The sequence below is a fragment of the Talpa occidentalis genome, unplaced genomic scaffold (assembly GCF_014898055.3).
Source record: "Talpa occidentalis isolate TD23 unplaced genomic scaffold, MPIMG_talOcc4v2.1 talOcc4.3, whole genome shotgun sequence".
Taxonomy (NCBI): Eukaryota; Metazoa; Chordata; class Mammalia; order Eulipotyphla; family Talpidae; genus Talpa; species Talpa occidentalis.
This window is the reverse complement of record NW_023603184.1, coordinates 147,378,559-147,400,830: the sequence shown is the minus strand read 5'-3', so window position 1 is coordinate 147,400,830 and position 22,272 is coordinate 147,378,559. Positions and strand designations below refer to the sequence as shown.

At 52.8% G+C, this 22,272-nt stretch overlaps 1 protein-coding gene across 5 annotated transcripts in view; it reads right to left on the bottom strand.

The window, feature by feature from the left end:
* Positions 1-22,272, bottom strand: part of DIS3L2 (DIS3 like 3'-5' exoribonuclease 2) — a 282,840-nt gene that overhangs the window by 36,769 nt on the left and 223,799 nt on the right. For all 5 annotated transcript variants that reach the window (XM_054700163.1, XM_037524233.2, XM_054700164.1 and 2 more), the window contains one exon: positions 21,792-22,025. In XM_054700163.1, the coding sequence (XP_054556138.1) occupies positions 21,792-22,025 (234 nt within the window). The remainder of the gene's footprint in view (positions 1-21,791; positions 22,026-22,272) is intronic.

The following is a 22,272-nucleotide window of genomic DNA, read 5'->3' as shown; positions in this document are numbered from 1 at the left end:
TTCTGTCCAATTAGACAATGATCAAGAGGGTTAGCGCTGGGGTCACAGAAGAAAGAAATGAGGACATTCTCAGAGAATCCTCAGAGTCAGTGTGACCAAGCTGGCTCTAGTCTTGAAAAAACAGGACAGGAGGGAACAGAATGATCTTCCAGGATATTGGTCTCAGTTTCCAGGGACTTGAGGCGTCGGGAGTTATGTAACCCACGCCGGGAGCCAGCTGCACTGCCTGTCTCTGTCCTCTCCAGGCTCCAGGGTGGTGGTGGGGTGGCTCTACCCTCTGTCCGTGAAACAAGCCGGTGGCTTGTTTTTGGATGAATGTGAGATGCTTTCTAGGTTTATTGGAAGAAACCACCTCTAGTAAGTCCCTGCTATCTCTGCTAGAAGAGAAGCTCCGAGGATTTCAGGAGGACCAGAGCTCACATTTTTAGATGTTTCAACGAGAAAGAAGAAGCAGAGAAGATTCCTCTGCCTCAGGAAGTCACGTGTAGCCAGGAGCAGTGTCAAGAGTTCATGCCTTGATTCCATGCTGCTTCCTCCAGACAAGGCCGAGTGTCTGGAAACACGCTCCAGGACAACCTCCTAAGGTCCTCTCTACTCTTGCCCTGTGCGGGCAACCTGGCTTCCAGATGGAGCTGCGAACTTGGCACGACTCCAGGCACAAGAGTTACTGTCCCCCACCCCCCAGTCACAAAAATGCCTGCTGGTCTGACAGCGCTTACCAGAATGACAAGAACAATCTGGAAGGGACACCTAGGAGACCCATGCCTAGGGCTGCCAAGCTTCCTATTCTTAGCCCAAGTAATTGCCAGAGTCTTAAGTGGCCCTCCTCCTCACAGACGGCACAGAGGACCAGGACCGTTCTCTATGGTACAAAGCAAAATACCCGTGGGTGTTGTGACGTTTAAAGAAAGCACAGAAAGAAGTTTACAGCTAAGCTGAAATACAAAGGCCCAAGAACCTGAAAGACGTTAGTGGAGGGTGTTGAGCAGCCTTTCTCCTTGCCTGGCTGAGAGCTGCGGTGATAACGCATCCCGCCCTGGGTAATCTCAGAGTGGAACATCATCTCAGCAACTAGACATAATGTTAAATGTGAAAAAAATAAGTTTGCGAGAATTTGGGGGGAACATTTTCATTAAGCAGAAACTTGTCCCTCCCACCTTTGAATAAACCCTTTTGGGGTGCTGGGCTGGAAGCCAGGGAACTGGTGGAGGCTATCATGATCTGCAGGAAACCTGGGGACCCTCTGGACCAACTTTCTGCATGTTAGGCCACATAGGTCCTCCTCCTAGCACTTCCACAGTGCACTCTCCCTGCAGCCCTCCTGCCAAGGACACAGGCCTCACTCTCCACCAGGAAGCAGCGCGTCCTGTCAGCGGGACCATCCTCACCGCAGTGCTGGGCAGCCGCGGCAAAGAGGCGGAGGGCTCAGTCCACAGGCCATGTGGCTTGGAGAAGCAGCTTTGCGTCCTGCTAGCCACATAAGCCCAGGCAAGGTGCTTTATCTCTTTGTACCTCAGTTTCCCCCCTCTGTAACACAGGGGTAATAATCGTACCTACTTTACAGGGTTGTTGTGAAAAGTAAATGAGGGAAACCCCATTAGAACAGTACCCACCGGTGGCGAACACTCAGTGAACGCTCTGATATCATGGGCCCTGGGGTAGTTCTTATGAGGAGTTGACATCAAAATGTCAAAGGGGACACTGGGACAAGCGGACCGGGACACAGCGGTTCCACAGGGGACCACTCTAAACCCAAGGGGCTTCCACAGGGATGGGGCTCAATTTCTGGGCCAGAGCCACATTTGGGGAATCTTCTCTACCTGCAGGCCTCCCTTGGTGGGAAGGAGCGAGGCTGCCAGCTTCACGCCAGGCCCACAGCTCCCGCAGCCCCACCAGCACCTCAGAGGCGCTGCTGACCTGGGGCTCCTGCCCAGGCCGCGCCCCAGTCACCTGGCCTCCTGGGCTGCCTCCCTGAGGCAGCAGGCAGGACACCCATGCGCCCCAAGAAGAGGCTCACCCCTCAACAGCAAAGCTTCAAAGGCGCTGCCAGGTTGGCAGCTGTGCCTCAGCATGGAGGTGGCCCAGCACCTCCATGCCGGCAACAACTTGCCTGCTAATCTCTGCCTGGGAAGGAAGAGGCCTCAACGACCTGCCAGAGCATGGCGGAGCTGGCTTCTGGGTCAGAGCCGGGAGACTCGCCTCTCTCATGGTCTGATTCTTCTCATTTCCTCTCAAGTTGGAGCCTGTCTCGGGCTGCGTGTTTGTTTTACTATCACACCGTCCCACCGAGACATAGGCTCCGGCAGAGACATCCCCATGGCTCCCTCTTTGTGACTTTATGAAACAGAATTTAATAAATACGTTAAATATATATTAAATAAGTATTAGAAATACTTGTGGCCTTATTAAATAAAGGGTTTCAAGGCAATGGGGGCCCTGCAATGAGCTGTAGGGTTAAGAACCATATCCCCCCAGACACGGGGCCAAGAGCTTCATGGGCACCGTCGTCCCCATCCTGGTCCTCCTATTTCAAGGCAAGAGGCCTGAGGCTTGGAGGAGTCCCACCCCCTACTGCAGTCTGCGCATCCCGCCGGCCCACACCCCAGGCGGCGTGCTGGAGGCGGGGTGCCCATGTCCGCTTCTCGCTCTAGATTCTAAGGGACGCAGGGCAGCAAATGGTGTTCAGAGTGTCAACCTTCCAGGGCTCGCTGGTCCGTGGGAATTTAAGACAAGGGGCTTTACGGAGCTCTGGACTGGAGGAAGCAGACTCCTAAGTGGGTGCCAGAGGGAGGGTCCTGCTGGGAACACATGCCCCAAAGAGGCCCTAAGAGGATAGAGCAGCCACCAGGTTCTAGACCTTCCCTGCAGGCCACCTGCGTGAGGTGGGCAGCGCCAAAACAAGCAGCCCCGGGTGGGAACCTGCCTGTCCCGGGAGCGGCAGCGGGTCCTGCAGAGGTGACCTTAAAAACCATTTTTTGTTTTGAGACAATGACAGATTGACAGAACTTGCCCAGGTAGACAGAGAGGCCCCAATTCCACCAAAGGCTGCACCTCACATGCGTGCACCATCCCACGAGCAGGCGGAGGCTGGCACACGCATGCGTCCAGCTCCATGTCATTTGGCCACACATGCAGATTTGCGTGACCACCTCGGCCTGGAGAGAGCACTGTTGCCCCAGCACACAGCCCTCCCTTGGACCCCCGGCCCTTGCCACCCTCTCCCAGCCCTTGCCACGCACCCCCCCAAGCCCTTGCCATCCTCTCCCCCAACAGTGCCTCCCCCACCACCCCTAACTCTTGGCAACCACCAATCTGTTCTCCAACTCTATAATTTTGTCATTCCAAGAATGTTAATAAGTGGAATCAGATGGTATTTTAAAACAGCTCTTCTAAGTTATCCAAAGATTAGGACTTGATCCACGTTTTAGATTTGGAGAAGATGATAAAGCGACACCAACAACCAACAAGAGAAATTCAAAAGCTGCGTGGAAGAAGCAATGTCTCTGTCCCAGCTCTGCCACTTCTGGCTCCGTGACTTTTGACAGCTGCTTAACCCAGAGTCTCAGTTTCCTCATCTTTCAAAATGGGTATAAGGCTCAAGGATTAAACGAGGTAACATATGAAAGTACTTGGCCAGCGGCAGGCGCACCATAAATTCTAGCTGTTTGTTATTATTAATAATAAGCCAAGGAAGCCTCTGTGCTTCTTTATAGAAAATAAGGCTCTTAATGGTCACAGTCGATTAAGGAAATGACCACACCAGCCCTTAAGTGACCCCAGATTATTCCTCCCTCTGCTTCCACTGTGGAAACAAGCAGGGGGCTTTGAAAAGGCTCTTCCACCATGTGCGGGGCCCCGGGAGAACAGGCGGCCACTCCCAGGCCAGAGCCACTGGGGGGCCAGGGAGACTGAAAGCGGGGGGAAAAATGGTGCAGAGCCCCCTGTCTAGCACGGAATGCCTGCAGAGGGCAGCCGGGAGGCGGGGCCCAGCCATGCACAGGCCTGGAGCAGGGGCCAGGGCCCAAGGGGGCGGGTCAATGCGTGATTGAATTAGGTGCCGCATGGCTACCCCACAAAGCTCCGAGTCACTCAAGGCTGGATGTGAGAAGGTGACAATGGCGCGCTAGCCAGGAGGTCACCTGACCAGGACTATGATGGCAAACTGACAATATTGCCCCCAAATCACATCGGCAAAGACTCCATTCTAAAGTAGAGGGAGCACTCGACTTGGAGCCTTTGAAGGGCTGGGAATGCAGCACAAATGGCTGCCTCTCTCTTAAGCAACGTGCCCCAGGCCCATTGAAAATGGACAAAAACGGGTATTCAGGATCCTCCGTGATTTATTGAAAGTGGCATTGTCTGTGCCTTTGCCTGGCACCAGCAGGGGTGGGACGGAGGGCACTCCTCCTGATGGCGGGGTCACCCCATGTGTCTCCTGTTCCTTGGACTTTTTAACTCCCCGGGCCCACATTCTCTCACTCACTTTTCCGCCTTTGAAGTTAAAGAATACGGCCTCATCGATCACTGACATGTTGGGTTACAAAAGGCCTGGGAGTGAATGAACTTTTTTTCTTAGACCAGTGAGAAGGGCTCAGCTGGGGAGAGAGAAGGAAGGAGGGAAGGAAGTGAGACCAGAGCTCACGATGGCTGCTCTGCCCAGCTCCGTGGTGAGCAGGCAGTCGGCTGTCCTGGCTCAGGGTGCGGGGGGGACAGGCATTTCCAGGCCTGCCGACTGTGGTTGGGAGGCAGCTTCCAGGAACCAAGGAAGACCCTGGGGCGGGGCAGGCGAGGTACCAGGCCCCTTGGCTGGCTGGCTGCCTCAGAGGGTCCCCGACCAGTGCTCTTCTTCTGGGGGTTCTGGGGGACTCTCCTGGGTGGCACCATGTCCATGTGGCCTAGGCAGAAATCTCCCCCGCTTCTGGTTTGGCTCGGCCTCCTCAGCACCGCTCTCATCTGCGCCTTTGGTCTGGGGTCTGACCTCAATTTGGGCCCCCTGGCTCTCACCTGTGTCACCCCTGGGCCATCCAACTTGCTTCCTTCATGTCCACCTGGAGCCCCTTTGATTCATTCCCCACAGAGCTGCCAGAGAGCTCTTTCTAAAAATGAAAGTCCTATCCATCACCACCTCACGTCAGATGGGTCAACAAGCGGAAGTCAAGAAAACACCAGATTTCAAGGCAGAACAAAAATCCTCCAAGGCAGCCTTGCTGAGGTCACCCACAGCGTCTCCCGCTGCCACCGTGGGGTGACTCTGGGCACAGCCACACCAATGGCCTGCACATCCCAGAACCCACCGGCCCCCACCCCCTCACTTGCCTCCTCAGAACAGCCTTGGAGGCTCCCCACCTGCTTCACTGGAACGGGAGTCCACCCCGGCCCGTCACCTGCAGGCATCACACTCTGAGCCAGCGTGTTTTGGTGGCCGGGCTGGGTCTCATCTGCCTCACGGTGACGGACCACAGCCGACGAGCGAGGCTGTTTTCTGACCACTTCTGTGCAGTGGATTTTCCCATGGATGAAGATGGCAGGCCTCTACTTAGTTTGGCCGAGCCTGGTCATTTCACAGATTTCTATCAGATGCACATCCTTCCCAGGCAAGCAGTCCCTGGCCTCTCCCCCACATCAGGCTCTCTTCCCACCACATTCCAGGCCAGCTGTGTGGAGGAAAACCCAAGTCCAAGGGCAGTCATAACTAGCAAGCTGCTTTGTTGACGGTAATTTTTAAAAGCCTCTTAGTTATGAGATTAAAGCGTGATTGGGTGAGTCACAGACGTGGGTGTTTGCATGTAATCAGCAAAGTCCTATGCTTGGCACCACTCACCACCCTGACTCTGCGTGGCCAGCAGGAGGATTTATCTAGAAGGTTTAGAGGTTTTTCTCTCTTATCATCCACACCTTCCTTTAGAAAGATACAAGCTTCACTTTCATGCCAAGCCTTAAGCCAGAAGCCCCATGTCTGTTTAAAAGGTATTCCGGGGACAGCTTCTGATGCCCACACCTCCTTTTCAGATGGTTCCTGGAGGGTCCAAGGCCTGGCAGGGCTCCCGGGACCGACTCCACCCCTGATCTGCTCAGTCGTGTCTGTCTCTATTATCAGTGGGACCATTTTCCAAAAGAAACTTCTGTCTTAAGAAATAGTTGTTTACAAAGGAAGGGAGGAAGGGAGAACCTAAACAAAAATCCTAAAACTAAAACTTCCAGGAGAAAATCTTTGTGACTTTGGGTTAGTCAAAGATTTCTTAGACACCAAAAGCACAATCCATTAAAGGAGAATCTGATAAACTGGACTTCATCAAAATTTTGCTCTTTCGGGCCTCCCCGGTGGCGCAGCGGTTGAGCGCTGGGTTGCGAAGCTGCCCGCAGCCTCTGCAGCACCGGTTCGATCCCCGGCTGCTCCCCGGCCACCGGAGGAGGGTCCCACATGGCGCGCAGACCTCTCCTGCCGCCCGCTGCTCCCCTCAGCAGTGTGCTTTGGTCCTTCTGCCTGCTCTGCTCCCTGCTCTGGCTCTGGTGAATTCTCTCACCCTCCCGGGCTTCTGACTGTACCCAGTGCTTGTATAAATAAATAAATAAATCTTTAAAAAAAAATATTTTTTTGCTCTTTCACAGAGGATGGAAGACAAGCCGGTGAGGGTGAAGTAATGAGAGAGAAAAAAGAAAAGCCAAAGGCTGGGAGAAAATATTTGTGAATCACATCATATTATATTATGTCATATATCATATCATGTCATATCATACATTGTATCTTCTATACATCTGTATATATATGGAGTGAGAACACTCAAAACTCAGTAATAAGAAACCAAATAGCTCAATTAAAAACTGTGCAAAAGGGGCCTCCCCTGGTGGCGCAGAGGTTGAGCGCTGGGCTGCGAGGCTGCCCGCAGCCTCTGCAGCGCCGGTTTGTTCCCCGGCCGCCGGGGAGGGTCCCACAAAAAACAAAACAAAACAAAACAAAATGTGCAAAAGATATGAGCAGAGGGCCTCCCCAGTGGCACAGGGGTTCAGTCTCAGCACTATGAAGCTATCCATAGCTGCTGCAACACGAGTTTGATCCCCGGCCAGGGAGCTACCCATATGGTGCAACAGACCTCTCCTGTCTGCCCGCTGCTCCCCTCAGCAGTGTACTTCGGTCAATCTGCCTGTTCTGTTCCCCACTCTGTCTCTGGTGAGTCCTCTTACCCCCCACCCCCCACACACAGAGCTTGTGTGCATAAATAAATCTTTCAAAAAATAAAATAAAATAAAACCACAATGAATACCTCTACACACCTATGAGCAGGGTCAAAACCAAACCAAAACATAACACTGACCATTCCCTGCGCCATCAGCACATAAACAGGACAGCAGCCTCACACCCGCCGCAGCTGGTGCCGCCACTTTGGAACGGTCTGGCAGCTTTTTCTGAAGTTAAATATATGCTCACTGCAGAAGCCAGCAATCCCCGGTCTAGGTATTTTCCCAAGTGAACTGAAACTTTAAATGGTGACACAAAAGCCTGAAGGCAAAGGTTTTGCAGCCACTTTAATCATAATCGCCCCAGACCGGAAAGGACTTGGTGAACAAGGTGCACCCCTCTGTCCCCCAAACACCACTCTGCAGTAACTGCAGCAACCCTGGAGCCACCCACCAGGCACATGAGGTGCAGAAGCATAATGCTGAGAGAAACACAGGCTGGTGTCGTGGGGCTCCCAACCCCTTCCGATTCCATTTGAAGGTTTTTCTGGAAAAGGCAAAGCTCTGGGGACAGGGAGCAGGTCAGTGGTGGCCGGATGGGGCTGGGGCCAGGGGCTTTGCAAAGGGCATGAAGCACCTTGGGGAGGGAGCAGCCCTGGGTCCTGATTTGGTCTACGGAGCTGGCGGGAGAGTCCCTAGAAGAGAGAGGTGGCCCTCCTGTGAATGTATCTTGCTAGAGAAATACCTGGCTGCCGAAAATGGTGGCGGTGCTTAAGGCCTTGGGGAATCCATAAAACCTGTAAATAAAATCTGCCCTTTCACAGAAACTGTGAAGAGGACGGAAGTGTTTTGAGCAAGCTCACGAGCAGCACAACCACAAGACGCCATTTCCAACCCAACATGTTAACAAAGATTAAGTAAAACCCACAAACTCTCAATCTGGGGACAGGCAGTGACAATGCACTGCTGTCCCCCACTGGGGTAGGCCTACATGAGTCCAACCTTGCTGGAAAATTATCTGACAGTTTGTGTCCAAAGCTCTAAGACTCTAACACTTTAGGACACACAGAAAGGTCCTTACTAGGGGATGGGTGACGGCTATTCACTTGTTAACTTCAACTCCTTAGAAAATAAAAATGCATTACTTTGATAACAAAATAACAAATATTCCTAAAAAAGGGAGAAGTACCAAGAAAAAAAGAAATGGGGCCTTTCTCTGCACCTGGCCACACAGCTGTGTGTCAGGCACTGCTTAGGGGCTTGGGGGCCACTCAATTAACCTGCAGCCTCAGGCGCAGGTACCATAAATGCATTGTCCCCATTTTATCATGTTTATCTCCACGGGCATTGCAGGAACTATTACTTCATTTCCTCATTACTGCAGGAACCCCAGGCACAGAAGCGTGCAAAGCACACAGGTGAGCAGCGGAATCAGGATCAGAACCCACGAGGTCTACACTCCACATACAGAAGGTGCCCAGTAAGCAGCCGCTGAATGGAGCTGAGGGCAACTGGAGAGCTGAGCGGGCCTAGGACCATCTGGAGCAGAAGCAGGTACCAACCAGTTCAGAGCTGGGCCTGAACCAGGCAGACTGGACTGACTCCATGGGGGCCAAGAACAAGTCCTCAGGCGCCAGGAGTTGGGATCCCGGGCCAGGAAGCCGGCAGCAAGGCAGGTGGAGGAAAGAGGAGGGGAGCTCAGCCCCACCTTGCTGCCTTCTGCTTGGGCTCTGCGGGGGCCCCGGGAGGAGGGCCAGGGAGGCGGGCAAGGCTGGGAGGAGGCTGATGAGCTGGTTGGCAGAGCTAAGTGGGTACCTGGCTGGCATGCAGGGCAGGAGCACCCAGGGGAGAGTTCCAATGTTTGTTTCCAACTGCCTGCTGACCAAGGCAGCATTCGCAGGGCTACTAACAGTTCTGCTCGAATGGACCTCAAACTGGCGGACTGGTACTCAGGAGCACAAGCTGATGTCGACGGTCCGTCCGCACCCACGGGCAGTGAGAGGCCTGTGGGGCTCCTCTCTGGTGGGGTCCTGGGGCATGCTCTGGCTGCGTGCACTCGGCTGGTTTCCTTGACCCCGGGTAGGGGGTGTGTGTGAGAGAGAGAGGAAGGGAGAGAGAGAGAGAATGGGGGGGGGGAGAAAGAGAGAGAGACAGAGAGAGAGAGAGAAACTCAAGAACTAATTTATTTTCAGCATTCCCTTAACAGAAATGGCTGTTTTTGTGCAGAACTTTGTAAGTCCCGAAGCGGCCCTCTGGCCCTAGCCAGCCTCTCCCTCTCTCCCCACACAGCCACGCTTGGCCTGTGCCCGACTGTTCCTGTCTGGCGGGGCCTCCATTTCCTCCCCAGGACACTGAGCTCCTCTGCGGGCAGGGGCCTCGGTCTACTCTTGTTGCCCCCAGCACCTAGCACTTTGCATCCGGACTATCTTCACTTGGGACGTGATCTGATGTCTGCTGTGTCTTTTAAAATGGGGATGGAAGGAGGGTCTGTAAAAAATGTGGGGATTTCTCGAGGAATCACAGGACCTCATCTTCCGAGTCCTGGCACCCCCACTGACCTGGGGGATGTGAGGAGTGGGGCACACAGCCTCCGCCTGCCTCTTCTGGAGCAACACCGGAGCATTACAGGGGAGAAAGAACCGGCAAGCCGCGCGCCTGCTGCACAGCGGGGCCCAGGGTGCATCCAGGGGACAGAGAAGCCAGCTGCAGCCTGAAATGAGGACAGCCCTCGAGCCCTGCAACAGGACCCAGAGCAGGACAGGGAGGAGCCTGAGGTCTCCAGAGGAGGTGGCCCTGGAGGCCTCTGGGGGTGGCGGGGTGTGGGCCAAGAGGGGCAGGTGGCATCCCAGGCCCCAGGAAGGAGTGACAGGCTGAAGGGAGAGTGGGGACACCAAACACGGGCCCTATGAAGAGACGCTGCAGAGCTGGGGGTGTTTGGAGCTCCTAGAGCAACCCCAAGGTCCTCAGAGACTGGTCTGAGGTCAACAAAATGAAGGTTTCCACCAAGTTCAATGGAGTGCATGGAAAAGACTGCCCTTGTAGTAAAATCACGTCTTTGCTTCGCTTTGATGTGGAAGTGTCTTCATTTGCAGAGTAATGGAGAAAGGAGACAGCGACTGGCTTTTACTAAAGGCAAAGGCCTTCACCTGGCAAACAACGCCTAGCCACCCTACAGATGTCCCAGGATATGCATGGAAACTCTGCTGGTCCACGAAGTTTGTTTCAGGAGACAGGAAGTTCTTGAGCAAGAGGTGAAAGTGGAATCTGGGGGGACTTCACCTGACAGGGGAGTTGAGGACAGAAAGCAACCAGAACAGAAGCTGAGCCATGAAAATCGAGACCCACTGGGCCTGCCCCCCGAAGTGCTTCTGGTTGAGATCAGATCAGCTGCAGGGGTTCCCTCGTCCACTGCAGGCTTCACTCGTCCACTGCAGGCTTCACTAACGTCTTGTGTGGCTGTGTGGCTGTTTGGCTCCTGTTCTGGTGATGTGAAGGGTGACATGGGGGCAGGGCGAGGGCCTCTGAGTAGAAAGATCCAGTGCTTCCTCGTCCTGAGTACAATGACTGGACAGCCAGGGCCAGGAGGAGATGAGCCCCATCTGAAAGCTCACATCGCGGGAACAAGGGGCGCCGGCCACTGCCGTGCTCGGCCCCCAGAAGCTGCTTATCTATCATCTTGTCAGCGTGAGAGCCCTGGTCTCCCTTCACCGTCCCTGGAAACACTGGGTCGCGGGTTGAGTCATCTGGGCACACTCTCAACTCCAACTGTGATGTGAGTTTTCTTCTCTTCTCAGGCAGCGACTAGCACAGGACCCGTCTCCTGGAAACCGTTTCCACTCCAAGCAGAGCCAGGCTCCACTCCGACTCGCACAGAGGGGGTGTGAGACGGGGCACTCCACCTCAGTCCCAACCCCAACCCCCCCAGTCCCAACCCCCAACCACCCCAACTTGTCATGGGGGTGGGTGACAGCAGTTGATTCTAACGTGCCCCCCTCCCCGAGGGAATCTCTGAGAGACAGTTGGGGGATCCGGTGCTCACCCCCCTTTCCATGCAGCCAGCCAGGTGTCCCATAGTCCAACATCTCCTTTTTCATGGGGGCTCCTGGGGGCCTCTGCCTTCCCCTAAGGAACCTCTTCTACCAGGCTCTCTGAGGGGCTGAGGACACAGAGGTGAACACAGTGGCACTCAGGACGCCTCAGAAGCACTGCCAGCCCCCTGGGGTGCCGACGCTTCCTGGCCCCTCACACCTGTCTAGGCAGCTCCACCCTGAGAGTCCTCATTACCCCTCGTCCAAACCCTGAATGTCCTGGCAAAGAATCAAACACCCAACCCTTTTATTCCAAAGGGGAGGAGACCTCTCTGATTCATAAAGTGCACTTAAGTCTCTTACATAAACACACCTCTCTCTGGAGCGCCAGTCCCTGTCCCAGATCACAACCATCATCTTTTTGAAAAGGCCGACAGGCACAGTGAGCTTAACCAGGCGGAACTGCCTGGTTAAAACTGAGCACGGTGCTGGCGCTGGGAAGCACATGAACAAGACACCGTTCCCCCCTGAAGGGACTCCTCGTCCCGGGCGAGGAGGCAGGGCAGCAGACAATGACAGGGCACTGAGCCAATGTGGTCAGGACGCTGACAGGTGTAAAGTTCAAGGGAGCCTGAAGTAGGAGGTCAGGCGGGGTTGACAGAAGCAAATCTCCCTGCAGGGACACCTGGAGCTTCCGCCCCAGGTTCTTGGAAGCTAAGAATGGGGCTTGGAGGGGTAGTAGCAAGGCTTCTTGATACTGGCAAGCAGAAAGAATCAGAAGGCAGTGAGAAGCTTCTAGAAGCAGGGAAGGAGCCACATTTACTTTCTAAAGTTATATAAGAAGCAGCCTTCAGAGTTCTGCTGAGCACCAGCTACTGGTCCTCCCTAGCAGCCACGGAAATGGGGGGTGCCTAGCAGTGAAGGCCACACCAGGGCCACCGGAGAGCCGGGCCTGGCGAGGGCACTCTTCTCTGTTTCTGGCTACTTTGCGCTCCCTCTAAGCTCTCCTATCAAAACTTCCTTTTCCATGAAATTTTCCCGGGCTGTTCCAAATGCGTAGCCTGCTTCTTTAACCCACGCTGGACCAGCAGGGGAGGGCATAGTGGGATCTCATCTGACTGGTGAGGCTACTCTTCCAGGAGGGGGGTTGGGGGGGGGCCCAGAACTCCCAGGCCGGAGGAGCGAGGCCCTCTGATCTCGGCGGGTAGGCGTGCCCCCGCTTCTGTCAGCAGGACTCAGGGCCCCCTGGCCAGAAGAAGCCTTCTTCCATAGCCCCACCCGCAGTCTCCCTCAGGTGCAGAATTCCTCCAACCCTGTCTCAACCAACTAAGCCCGCGCTTTTATCTTCCCTGCGTTGCCTGTGAGCACACAGGTTCTTCCCCAGTTCACCAGGCAAGCCAAGGGGAGGAAGCTGGTCTCCCGCCACCGAGGCTCCTTCACAGAGCTCAGTGGTGCTTGTAACACGACAGGAACTAAGAAAGACTTGCCCAGTGAGAGCCGGAGAGCATGTCTGAGTCTGTATTTTTAACAACTTCCAGAATAATTCCTTCTAATTTCTGAGTGAAAGCCGATGGGCCATGCCCGAGGGGAGTGAGCGCATGAAGAGTTTGGGTCCTAATGACAAGCTGCTCAGCTAAGGTGCTCTGGCTTTTAAAGATGCAGGTTTCTTTTATGCACGCGTTAACAAGGCGCAGAGTGACCCGCTCTCACGTAAGTGGCTGTAATTAGCGTTACTTAAATACAACTAGGTCAAGTTTCCAAGTTTTGCTCATGCCCTGGGATGCATAAATGTGAACTGTTTGCTCTGATTCCAGATGAAGTTTAAGTGCAATAATGAAATCAATAGCTCTCTCAAAGGGAAGATTCCAGCTTCCCATAGTGGGAAATACCCGGGCTCCCCTATTGTCTGAGGAGCCTGAGGCTACGGTTTGCTCCCTCTCCAGCTGCCACACTCCTCCTCCGAGGCAGACCACCCTGGACGATGTGGTGCTGGCTCAAAAGAGGACAGATTCCCATCTGTGCATTAATTTCTAAATGAGATGGATACATTTAAATGAAAAAATGAGATGGATACATTTAAATGAAAAAAAAATCGGACTGGCTAATCTTCTTTAAGCCTCACTGATTCTGGAACAACCTCTGTGGCTGAAGTACGGCACCGCACCGCCTGTCAACAGTGAAACGGGGGCTGGGATCGTGCAGAAGTCTTCCTCTGTGCAATGCCGAAGGGAAGCGGAGCAATTCTCCCTGGGACTCAGCTCCCAGGGAGCCACTCTGTTCCCTTTAGTCTCCCTGCAGTTGGATTTCCCTTCAATTATTCACGTCAGGCCAACCCAAACAATGCCTGCAAACTATTATACCAGGAGGCAGGAGCAACCATAAAAGGCTAGCGGAGTTATAAATGTTCTCTGAGTATCTGAAAATGCAACAATAGTTCTCAGCATCATTCAAATACAATGGGTTTCTTTAGGATTCTAAGGGGAGGAGAGGACAGGAGGTCACTCTCCAGTCTCAATGCCAGCAAGAGTTTAGCAAGATGCTTCCAACTACCTTTCTGTCTTCTGAAATGTTAAGACCCTCGGGAGTGATTTTTTAGAATTGATTTTATTTTTCTCCCACTGCCATTTACTTAGACCTCCTGTCCTCTGCCTCCTCCCCACCGCAAACCTCAGAGCCCTTGGATGTTGACTGGTGCCCACTGGTTTTAGGAATTGTCTGCTATGTGAGAGTCCATTATTTGTTTTTATCGTTTTGACTTACTTTACTGCAAGTAATTCTCTCAAATTCCCTCTATTTTGTTGAAAATGGCTGCATGTCATCCTTTCTCATGGCTGCATAATACTCCACGGTGTGGACAGACCACATTTGCTTGATCCAATTGTCCATCAGTGGACATCAGGCTGCTTCCACGTCCTCACTTTTGTAAATAGTGCTGCTCTGAACACTGTGGAGCATGTGGAGTTTTGTGTTGATGGTTTCATGCTCTTTGGATAGATGCCCAAGAGTGGGACTACTAAGTTGTATGGTATTTCCATTTCTAGTTTTTTAAAGGTAGATTCAGAGCGCTTTCCACAACTGTTCACCAGTTCACATTCCCACTCAGGAGTAATTTTTGTCGTGGTTAATGCAATTAGGAAGTCTATGGTGTAGCAGATTGAACTCTTTGTAAGAAAGACTCCATGAAAAGAAAATAAACAAAATAGGAAAGATGGGGGAAGCATTCAAGACCATACTCAATGGACACTTCAGGAGACCCTGACCTGACTGTGAGAGAGAAAGAGATGGACGGACGGACAGACATACCCCACTGAGTCAGAACTGAGTCAGAACTCCTGACAGGGCATGGTACGGAGGGATTATACTGGGGGAGCATCAATTGGCAGAACCTTTCTGGAAAGGAACGTGGAGCTATGCTTTAAGTCTCTTAAATACATCTCTGCCTCTGACCCCACGATTCCAGTTCCAGGTCTGTCCTAAGGAAATAATCCAAGATTAGGACAAAGAGTTATGAACACAGATGGCCATGGAGATGGCCGTGGCTCTATCAAAAAGTCAGAATGGAGATCTGCACAACTGGGGCATGGCTGAGTGTGCTCCCGCGCTGGCACATTGCAAAGGCACTACAATGTCTGAGAATGATATGGGGAAAACTCATTTTATAAAATTACAAAGCAGAACATAAAAATTATATGTATGTTATGCTAACCACTCTTCCCTCCTGCCTTGAGTTGGTAAGGGAGGAATTATATAAAAAATAACTGGTTATTTCTGGGTAATGGGATTATAGATAATTTTGATTACTTCTTTATACTCTTCCTTTTTCTAAATTTCTGACATTATAACATACTTTTATGAAAGTGTAAGAATTTCTTTTAGAATTTGATATGAAATTTCCTAAGGAAAAAGAGGGGGTTGGAGGGCCCCCTCTAAGAACTGGACTAGGAGGAAGTGTTTTTCCCTCCTGTCCAGCTAGTGCCAATCTGCTCATCCTGTAGACTTCCTTCCAGAGCTCATCCTTTGTGGCCTAAGGACCACTTAGGTCCCTAACGGTCCCTCCAAGCCAGACCATCTGCATGTGCCCGTCCGCACTCTCTCTGTTCTGTCTCCAGCTGTCCCACCAACGCAACACACCTTGAACAAAAGTCACCATCTGTCTTCTCTCTCCTATAAAGGTGCCTCCCGGTCAGTGCAGGGCACTGCGTTGGCCGTGCGCCTGAACCCGAAACCACGTTCCTGATTCCTTGCAGTTCCCTCAAGGCCTCCCCCCCACTTCCACACCCAGTAAAAAGCATCAGTCTGTCAAGGTTTGTCAGTTCCTCTTAGTCCCTAGGAGCTGCCATGCCCCCCTCCCCACAGCCTCTATCTCCGGCCAGGCCCCGGCGTTCTCTGTAGATTTCGGGTTTCTTTTATTTTGTTCTCTTTCAGTCTCTTCCATATTAAGCCAGTAAGCTGTCTCTAAAGCAAGGTCTGAGCCTGTCACTTCTTCACTGAAAATCACTCTGTGGCTCCTGAGCCGGCTCAGCAGACTTCAAGGCCGGGCCTCTGCTTTCCTCCTCTGGCTGCTCCTTCTTTCTGCACCCAGCGCTGCACAACCCAACATTGCCCCAGTGTGCTCTCTCCTGCCCCTGCCATGCCCACACCAACAACGTGCTTGAAATACCCTCCCTGGCTCCAGAGAGTGGGCTGGCCCCGCAGTCCACTTACTAAGCCCCGTGCACATGCTGTCCCTGCGAGGGTCTTCCCCGGCTGAAGAGAGGGCAGGCCCTCTGGGTCAGCTCTGATCCGGCACTTTTTATTTTCTGGGTGACCTGCTGGCTCTTTTGCCACACTGTGAGAGCCAGAGTTGAGTCTTATTCCTTACCCTTCAGCTTCAGCACCTAGCACACTCAAAGCACCCAATAAATGCTTCCGAACACACGCTGAACGAAAGGCTCCGTGACTAAGAAAACAAAGACTGATTCCACAAACACGCAGCCACCCAATCCACAGTTCTCCCTCGGGCTTAAGTGATGATGTAAATATTAAGACCAAAGAAGAGGAGGTGGGATGAACATGAGCTTTCTTTCCTCACACTGATTTCACTGAACAGCAGTTAAACAGTGAAGAGCTGGATACTCATTTCTTGAAAATCGCTGTATTTGCACTACAGAGAAGGCACAGAAGTGCTCTCAACTCTCACTTTAAAATGAAGCTCAACAAAACATACTGCTACATATAGCAACAGGGGCTGGGTGGGGGAGAAGGGCACTCAATTTCCCTGCAGCTATGCTTTGCCATAAACCCTCCAGCTTGGGTGCCCCGGGGAGGTTAGCACCGTCAGTGTCTCTGCCAGGGCTTGGGGAGACAGGGAGGCTGAGACCAGGCTGCCAAGAGGCTGCTGGGCTGGCAGAGTTGGGGAATTAGGACCACAGCTCCCTTAGCTCCAGGCTAATGGAGGCCACCGGACTGTAAGTAGGCTACAGGAACTGGTGCTAAACTGATTCACTCCTCTGCTCCTGGCTTCCAACTGGACTCACTAAGCATGGCACTAATCGAAGGAATAATTTACTTAATTGCATGAAACCATCCTGAGCTGACTTTGCACAACTGTTCTCCATTACCAGCCTGGATTCCCAGCCAAGAAAGGAGGCGCTGCAAAAAGCGGGCTGGGTGATGGGGCTGAAGTTCACCCAAGCAGGGGTCGGCAACCGTGGGCCACAGGCCAGTTCCTGCCTCCCACCTGCTCGTGTAGGGCCCACAGACTAAAAAGGGCTTTACATTTTGAAGTGGTTGAAAAATAATCCAAGGAAGAATACTATTTTAGGCCATTGCAGTAATGTGAATTTCAGATCTCACTGTCCGTCATGTTTTACTCGTTAGTCTGTCCCTGTGCCTTCACTCCACGACGCAGAGCAGCTGACACAGAGGCTGCCTGGCCCGCAAAGCCCCAAAACACTATCTGACGCATTATAGAAAGCCTGCCACCCCTGACTTAAGGGCTGGCTAGACTAAGGTCACGGACAAGAGCATTCCACAGTCCTAAGGCGTTAACAGAGAAACTGCCTGCCCTTCAGGTTTCAAAGCTGCCAGGAGGGAATCGCGGAAGATATGGCAGGGGATTCAGTGATGGCTCCTTCAGGCCAGAGGAATTTGCCTGAGAAGCTGGAGGTATCAAATTCTGTTTGCTGTGACTTTCTCAGAATTCAAACAGTGGTTCACACCCCCTGACAACCTGCTGGGGGACCCCCAAAGTTTCCTGCAGGCCAGGCCACTTCCCTCAAAGAGCGTTCCCCTGACTGAGGGGTGATGGGCTGGACAGATGCCCCACAAAGCTGTGGTTTCCTGGGAACAATCAATGGTCTCTTAGATGTTTTTATTTGGTGGTGTCAGGAGACCGGCTGTAGGAAGGGCAGGTTCAGGGTTGATTTGGGCAAACAGAAAAGGATCTTGGAGCCCTCAGTACATCCGACAGGCCTTTAATGCTGAAGCAGGGGACCAGATACACACACAGACCAGTGGGTGGGGGACAGGGCGGCAGGGAGGCAGGGGGGCAGGCAGCAACCGAACTCCCAGCCTCCTAGATCTCCGCACCCATCCCTGGCTTCTCGCCTCTCCCAAACAATCCCCAGCTCTTGGGCCCTGGTGTCATATCATGTATATGTGTGCCCCGTGCTCTCCAGCTTCATGGCCGTAATTATGGGTGTGTGAGCCCCATGCTCACGCTCCCAAGCGCTTTTTGCAATGACACATTACCATGTGTGGGAAAACACACACAATCCTACGAGGAAAACAAAGCTGTAGGTGGCGTCGTAGAGGTCAGACAGGAAGCAAAAAAGAGCCTGAGCCACTCCATTTTCCTCACAGGGGTTCTACTTAGTGCTCCAAAGAGCATCTTTTCTATCCTTTCTGAAGGCAATGGCCAATCACAGCACCCAAGGAGCCGGTGGCCTTGTCACATCACAGCCAGGCAGCGCCATCTTCTCCCCCAAGGGCTCTATGTGGTGGGGGCAAGCTTTATGCCTGCCGTGAGACAGAGAGAAGAGCCCCTACTGGCCAGGCAGTCTGAGAGATGGAGCAAGAACCAGGCAGGGGATGAGGCCTCCCGCAGTTCCCTTCCCCAAGTTCAAGACACAATCGTGAGCTGTTTTCAACTATCCCAGACCGTGTAGGTTCACTATTGGTTCTGACAGTTTAAAGAGAACCTTGGAGCCTTTGGTGTCACCTTCACAGATTTTAATGGCAGGCAGGGGAAGCCAGCCAGCTGGAGACGGCAACTCGAGTGTCCGGAGAATCTCTATACCCACTTTTCTCTGGGCTTTCTCTGGCGTTCTCACGTGCTCTCTTCCTCTCACGGCCATTGCTTGTGTTCTCATAGCCACCCTCATATCCCTGACCTCTGGGCTCAGGTGTGCACACTTGCACATGCGCACAGCACACACGCCTGTGCTCAGGTCCCTGTGCCTTCTACATTAACAAGATTAAGGAAGCAGGTGACAGACACAGAAGCTAATGGTGTAATAGCCTGACCAACTTCACTTACCCTGTGTGAACCTATTCTGATCACTTTTACTATAGACACAAAGAAGTCAGGGCCCCCTTTATAGGAGCCTCCTTTTAGGAGATAGCAATGACACACAACATAAATAAAATAAAACAAAACAAAATAAAATAAGCATTAGTGTTAAATTCTAGACTTTAACAGCAGCAGCAAGGACAGGGACTGAAGAAGCCAGGTGGAAGGGCTGTTACTCTGCCCATTCACCCAACAAGTACAGAGGATGCCCTTGGCTCATGCATGTACTTTGGGCCGTGAACAAAGGGGCAGCACTTCACAGAGCTAGAACCTCTCAGGACCAGGCTGGTGTGCTGGGTGCGAGGATCCCCAGAACAGGTAGCCCCCACTTGAAGCCCAAGCTTCCAATTGGCCCCACACCACTGTCTACACAGAATTTCCCGTAAGGGATGAGCATGCTCAGGTAAGCACACGGGACTGCAGGAGGTACCCCTGGGCCAGGTAGCCCTGAAGTCAGCGTGCCCTTGTGCAGGGTGGGCCAAGCAGCTCTGCTCTGCCGTGGATGGCAGTCACCCCCAGTGACGATGACTTCCAAGCCCATCCACTCTTGACGCGGTAGGGGGTCCTACTGGCATCTCCACCTCACTTATTCTGAGGGTCCTGGGGCAAACTAGTTTCTTGGAAGGGGGAACCTTCTGGCTCAGCAGCTCTATCCTGCCTCCTCAGGCACACAGCATGACCTGGATGGTGTTCAACCTCACAGAGCCTCTCTAATTGAGGCTAGTGAAAAGGTACACTTTTTTTAGGACGGCCACAAAAAACGTGGACCTAGGGCACAGAGGCAAACGAGGCATCAGAGAGCAACTCCATGCAGCGGCCACGCCCGAAGGCTGAGGACACTGGACTCTTGTGAGGCAGCCAGGAAGGGGATGCGTGGGGGCCTCCGGAGGGGGCACTGCGCTGATTTATGAAGGCTCTGCCTGGGGTCCCCAGGAGATTGATGTGCTCCTCCTAAGCTCTGCTCCACACACTGGTTTTCTGGGGAACCAAGGGGTCAACTCCAAGGATGCAGATCCATTATTTTCAAACCTTAATTAACTGGAACCTAATTAGGACTTTTGAGGGTGTTTGTTTACCTCCCTTTGAAGGAAAACTTTTCTCTCAAGTCAGCATGGTGTAGAGGGAGGAGAAGCGAACAAAGAGCTAGTTTTCTGGATTTCTTGCATATAAGTCATGTACGAGCCTTTGGGGGCGTCAGTTTTCTAATTTATAGATTGAGATCGCCAAGGAGATTGAGAGATCTGAAGGCATTTTCAACAATAAAATCCAGAGTCTAGGACATACCAACAAATTAGTATCATTCGAGAAGCTGTAAACATTCCTGTACCTGCCTACCCTCTGTGAGCTGAGATCACCGTCAGTATTTCACAGTTTTCCGAGCACTGAACATATTTAACAAACTTGGATTATAACCAGCTGAGGGGGAAGGTCTCTCAAATATTATAATAGACACCCTCTCACTTGATGTGCTTGAAGCTGTGGTTGCCTATCTTAGAAGCTGACTAAAGGGAGGAATCCTTCAAAAGAGCCATCTATAAGGATTTTTGCAGATTCATCCTCATCAAATCTCCACAACTAGTTTTCACAGAAACAACAGCATACTTTTTTATGCTTATTCAATCCACTTGTCTAATATGCAATGAAAATGCACAATTATAACCATGTAGACCGCAGCATAACCAGACTGGGGATCCACAGGATTGCCTAGGTGTACACGTGGTGGGAGCAGGAAAGATGAGCTGGGACAGACCCCCAGGGGATGCCAAGCTTACAGGGCAAGCAAAGGAAGAGGCTTGCAAAGGGAGCAGCAGGACCTGACCAGAGGTATGCAGAGAGAAGCAGAGCCCCCACGGGGTGCAAAGGGCCGGAGGCAGGTCCGAAGTCTGGGCAGCAGGGACTGAAAGTGCCCTTGGATCTGGGCCAGGCAGCTGCTGGTGAGTGGGAATCAGGTGCCTTCACACCCCCACAACTGACTTCATGGAAGGAAGGAAAGGTTCTGTTGTCTCTTAGGCTTTTGGACCTTCATCCCCCTGCCACTCTGTCCCCCAACCCCGGTCTCCCATCATCTCTTGCGCAGATAGGCCTGCTCAGGGGGCCTTTGCACAGGCAAGGAAGGAGGACAGCACCAGATGCCCTGACTCTTCTGGGCACAGGCAGCTGCCAGCTTGCTCCCCGTGACGCTCTGCAGTGCCTACCGGGCAGCGCCTGGGCAAGTTTATCACAAGATTGGTTGAAATGAGATCTTCAATCAGAAGGTTTTAAAACAAGGTGTTTGAGGTTGCATCAAGCCGAAAGGTTCAGAGAAATAAGCATTTTCGAGGCTGGCTCTGCCATGGTCTGACCAGCAGCTCTGTCAGCCAATGTGCTGCCCAGCTCACTCTTCAGACACTTGGATATACACCCATGGTGCACAGTGGCCCAGGGAGGATGCCAAGCTCCCTGGGGTCTGGGTGAGCAATAGAAACAAGAAGAAAGTACTGCACGATCTGGAGCACAGGCCTCCACCATAATGCACAGACCAGCAATGAGGCAAGACTTCCTGGATCTCGCTCCTGTCGTATGTGGAGGTGTGGGCAGCTCTGAGTGACAGTGGCTACGTCCCAGGTGCCGTGACACCCTAGAGCCTTTATAAATCAGCGAAGCTGATTTAGAGGGCCCCACGTGGGTTTAGAGGGCCCCACGTGGGTCTCCTTCCCAGCCTCACGATTAGCTACAGGTCAGCTGCCTCCTAAATGTCCATGTTTCCTGTTCATCCCTCCACTAAGTGGAACTGAGGTAGAAACCGAGGTGAAGGTCAAATGCTGGGCACAGCTGGGGTGGGGGGAGTGATGGGGGTTTTGGTGACAGAGCCGCCCTTGGCCCCCTTAGCAGCAGCATGTGCCCATGGAGCTCACGGAGTGGGGGTGGGGGCTGGAGCTGGCTGCCGCCTGCTCAGAGAAGACCACTCCAGTGGGAGAGGAGAGGGCGGGCCCAAGGCTGCCAGGCCGAGTCTCAGCCACTCGGGGCCTGGCCGCACTGAAAACAGAGTTACTGACCTGATCCAGACGCAGCGCGCCGCCCGCAAACCGCTGTTTGCGCAACTGCTTTGCGATGGCGTGCAGACTCAGCACCGCGCGGTGCACCTCCTCGCTGGTGTGCTCGGGGGAGATGGGGGGCAGCTCGGTTGCTGGGATCTTCCCAGGTGGGCTTTCAATCATGCTCTGGGCATGCTCGTAGCTGAGTTTGGTGCAGGAGCAGATGACGGTCCGGCCAAACCATTCGTCAAGGATCTGCACGGAAGGACAGATGATGTGGGAGACGTGAGGGTGGGTTCCTTCAGGTTTTTCTGTCATGCAACCACTCGGACACACTCAACAGAGACAGATTGAGTACTGAGAAGGAAAGGGTGAACTGGAGCTTAGGCTGCCTTCTCGAACACCTCCTCTGTGTTAGGAAGCACAAAGGTGCTGGAGGATGAAAGCAAATCTGAGTCAAGTCCGAGGCAGAGAATGAGAAGGGCTAGGAGCGGTTCAAAGG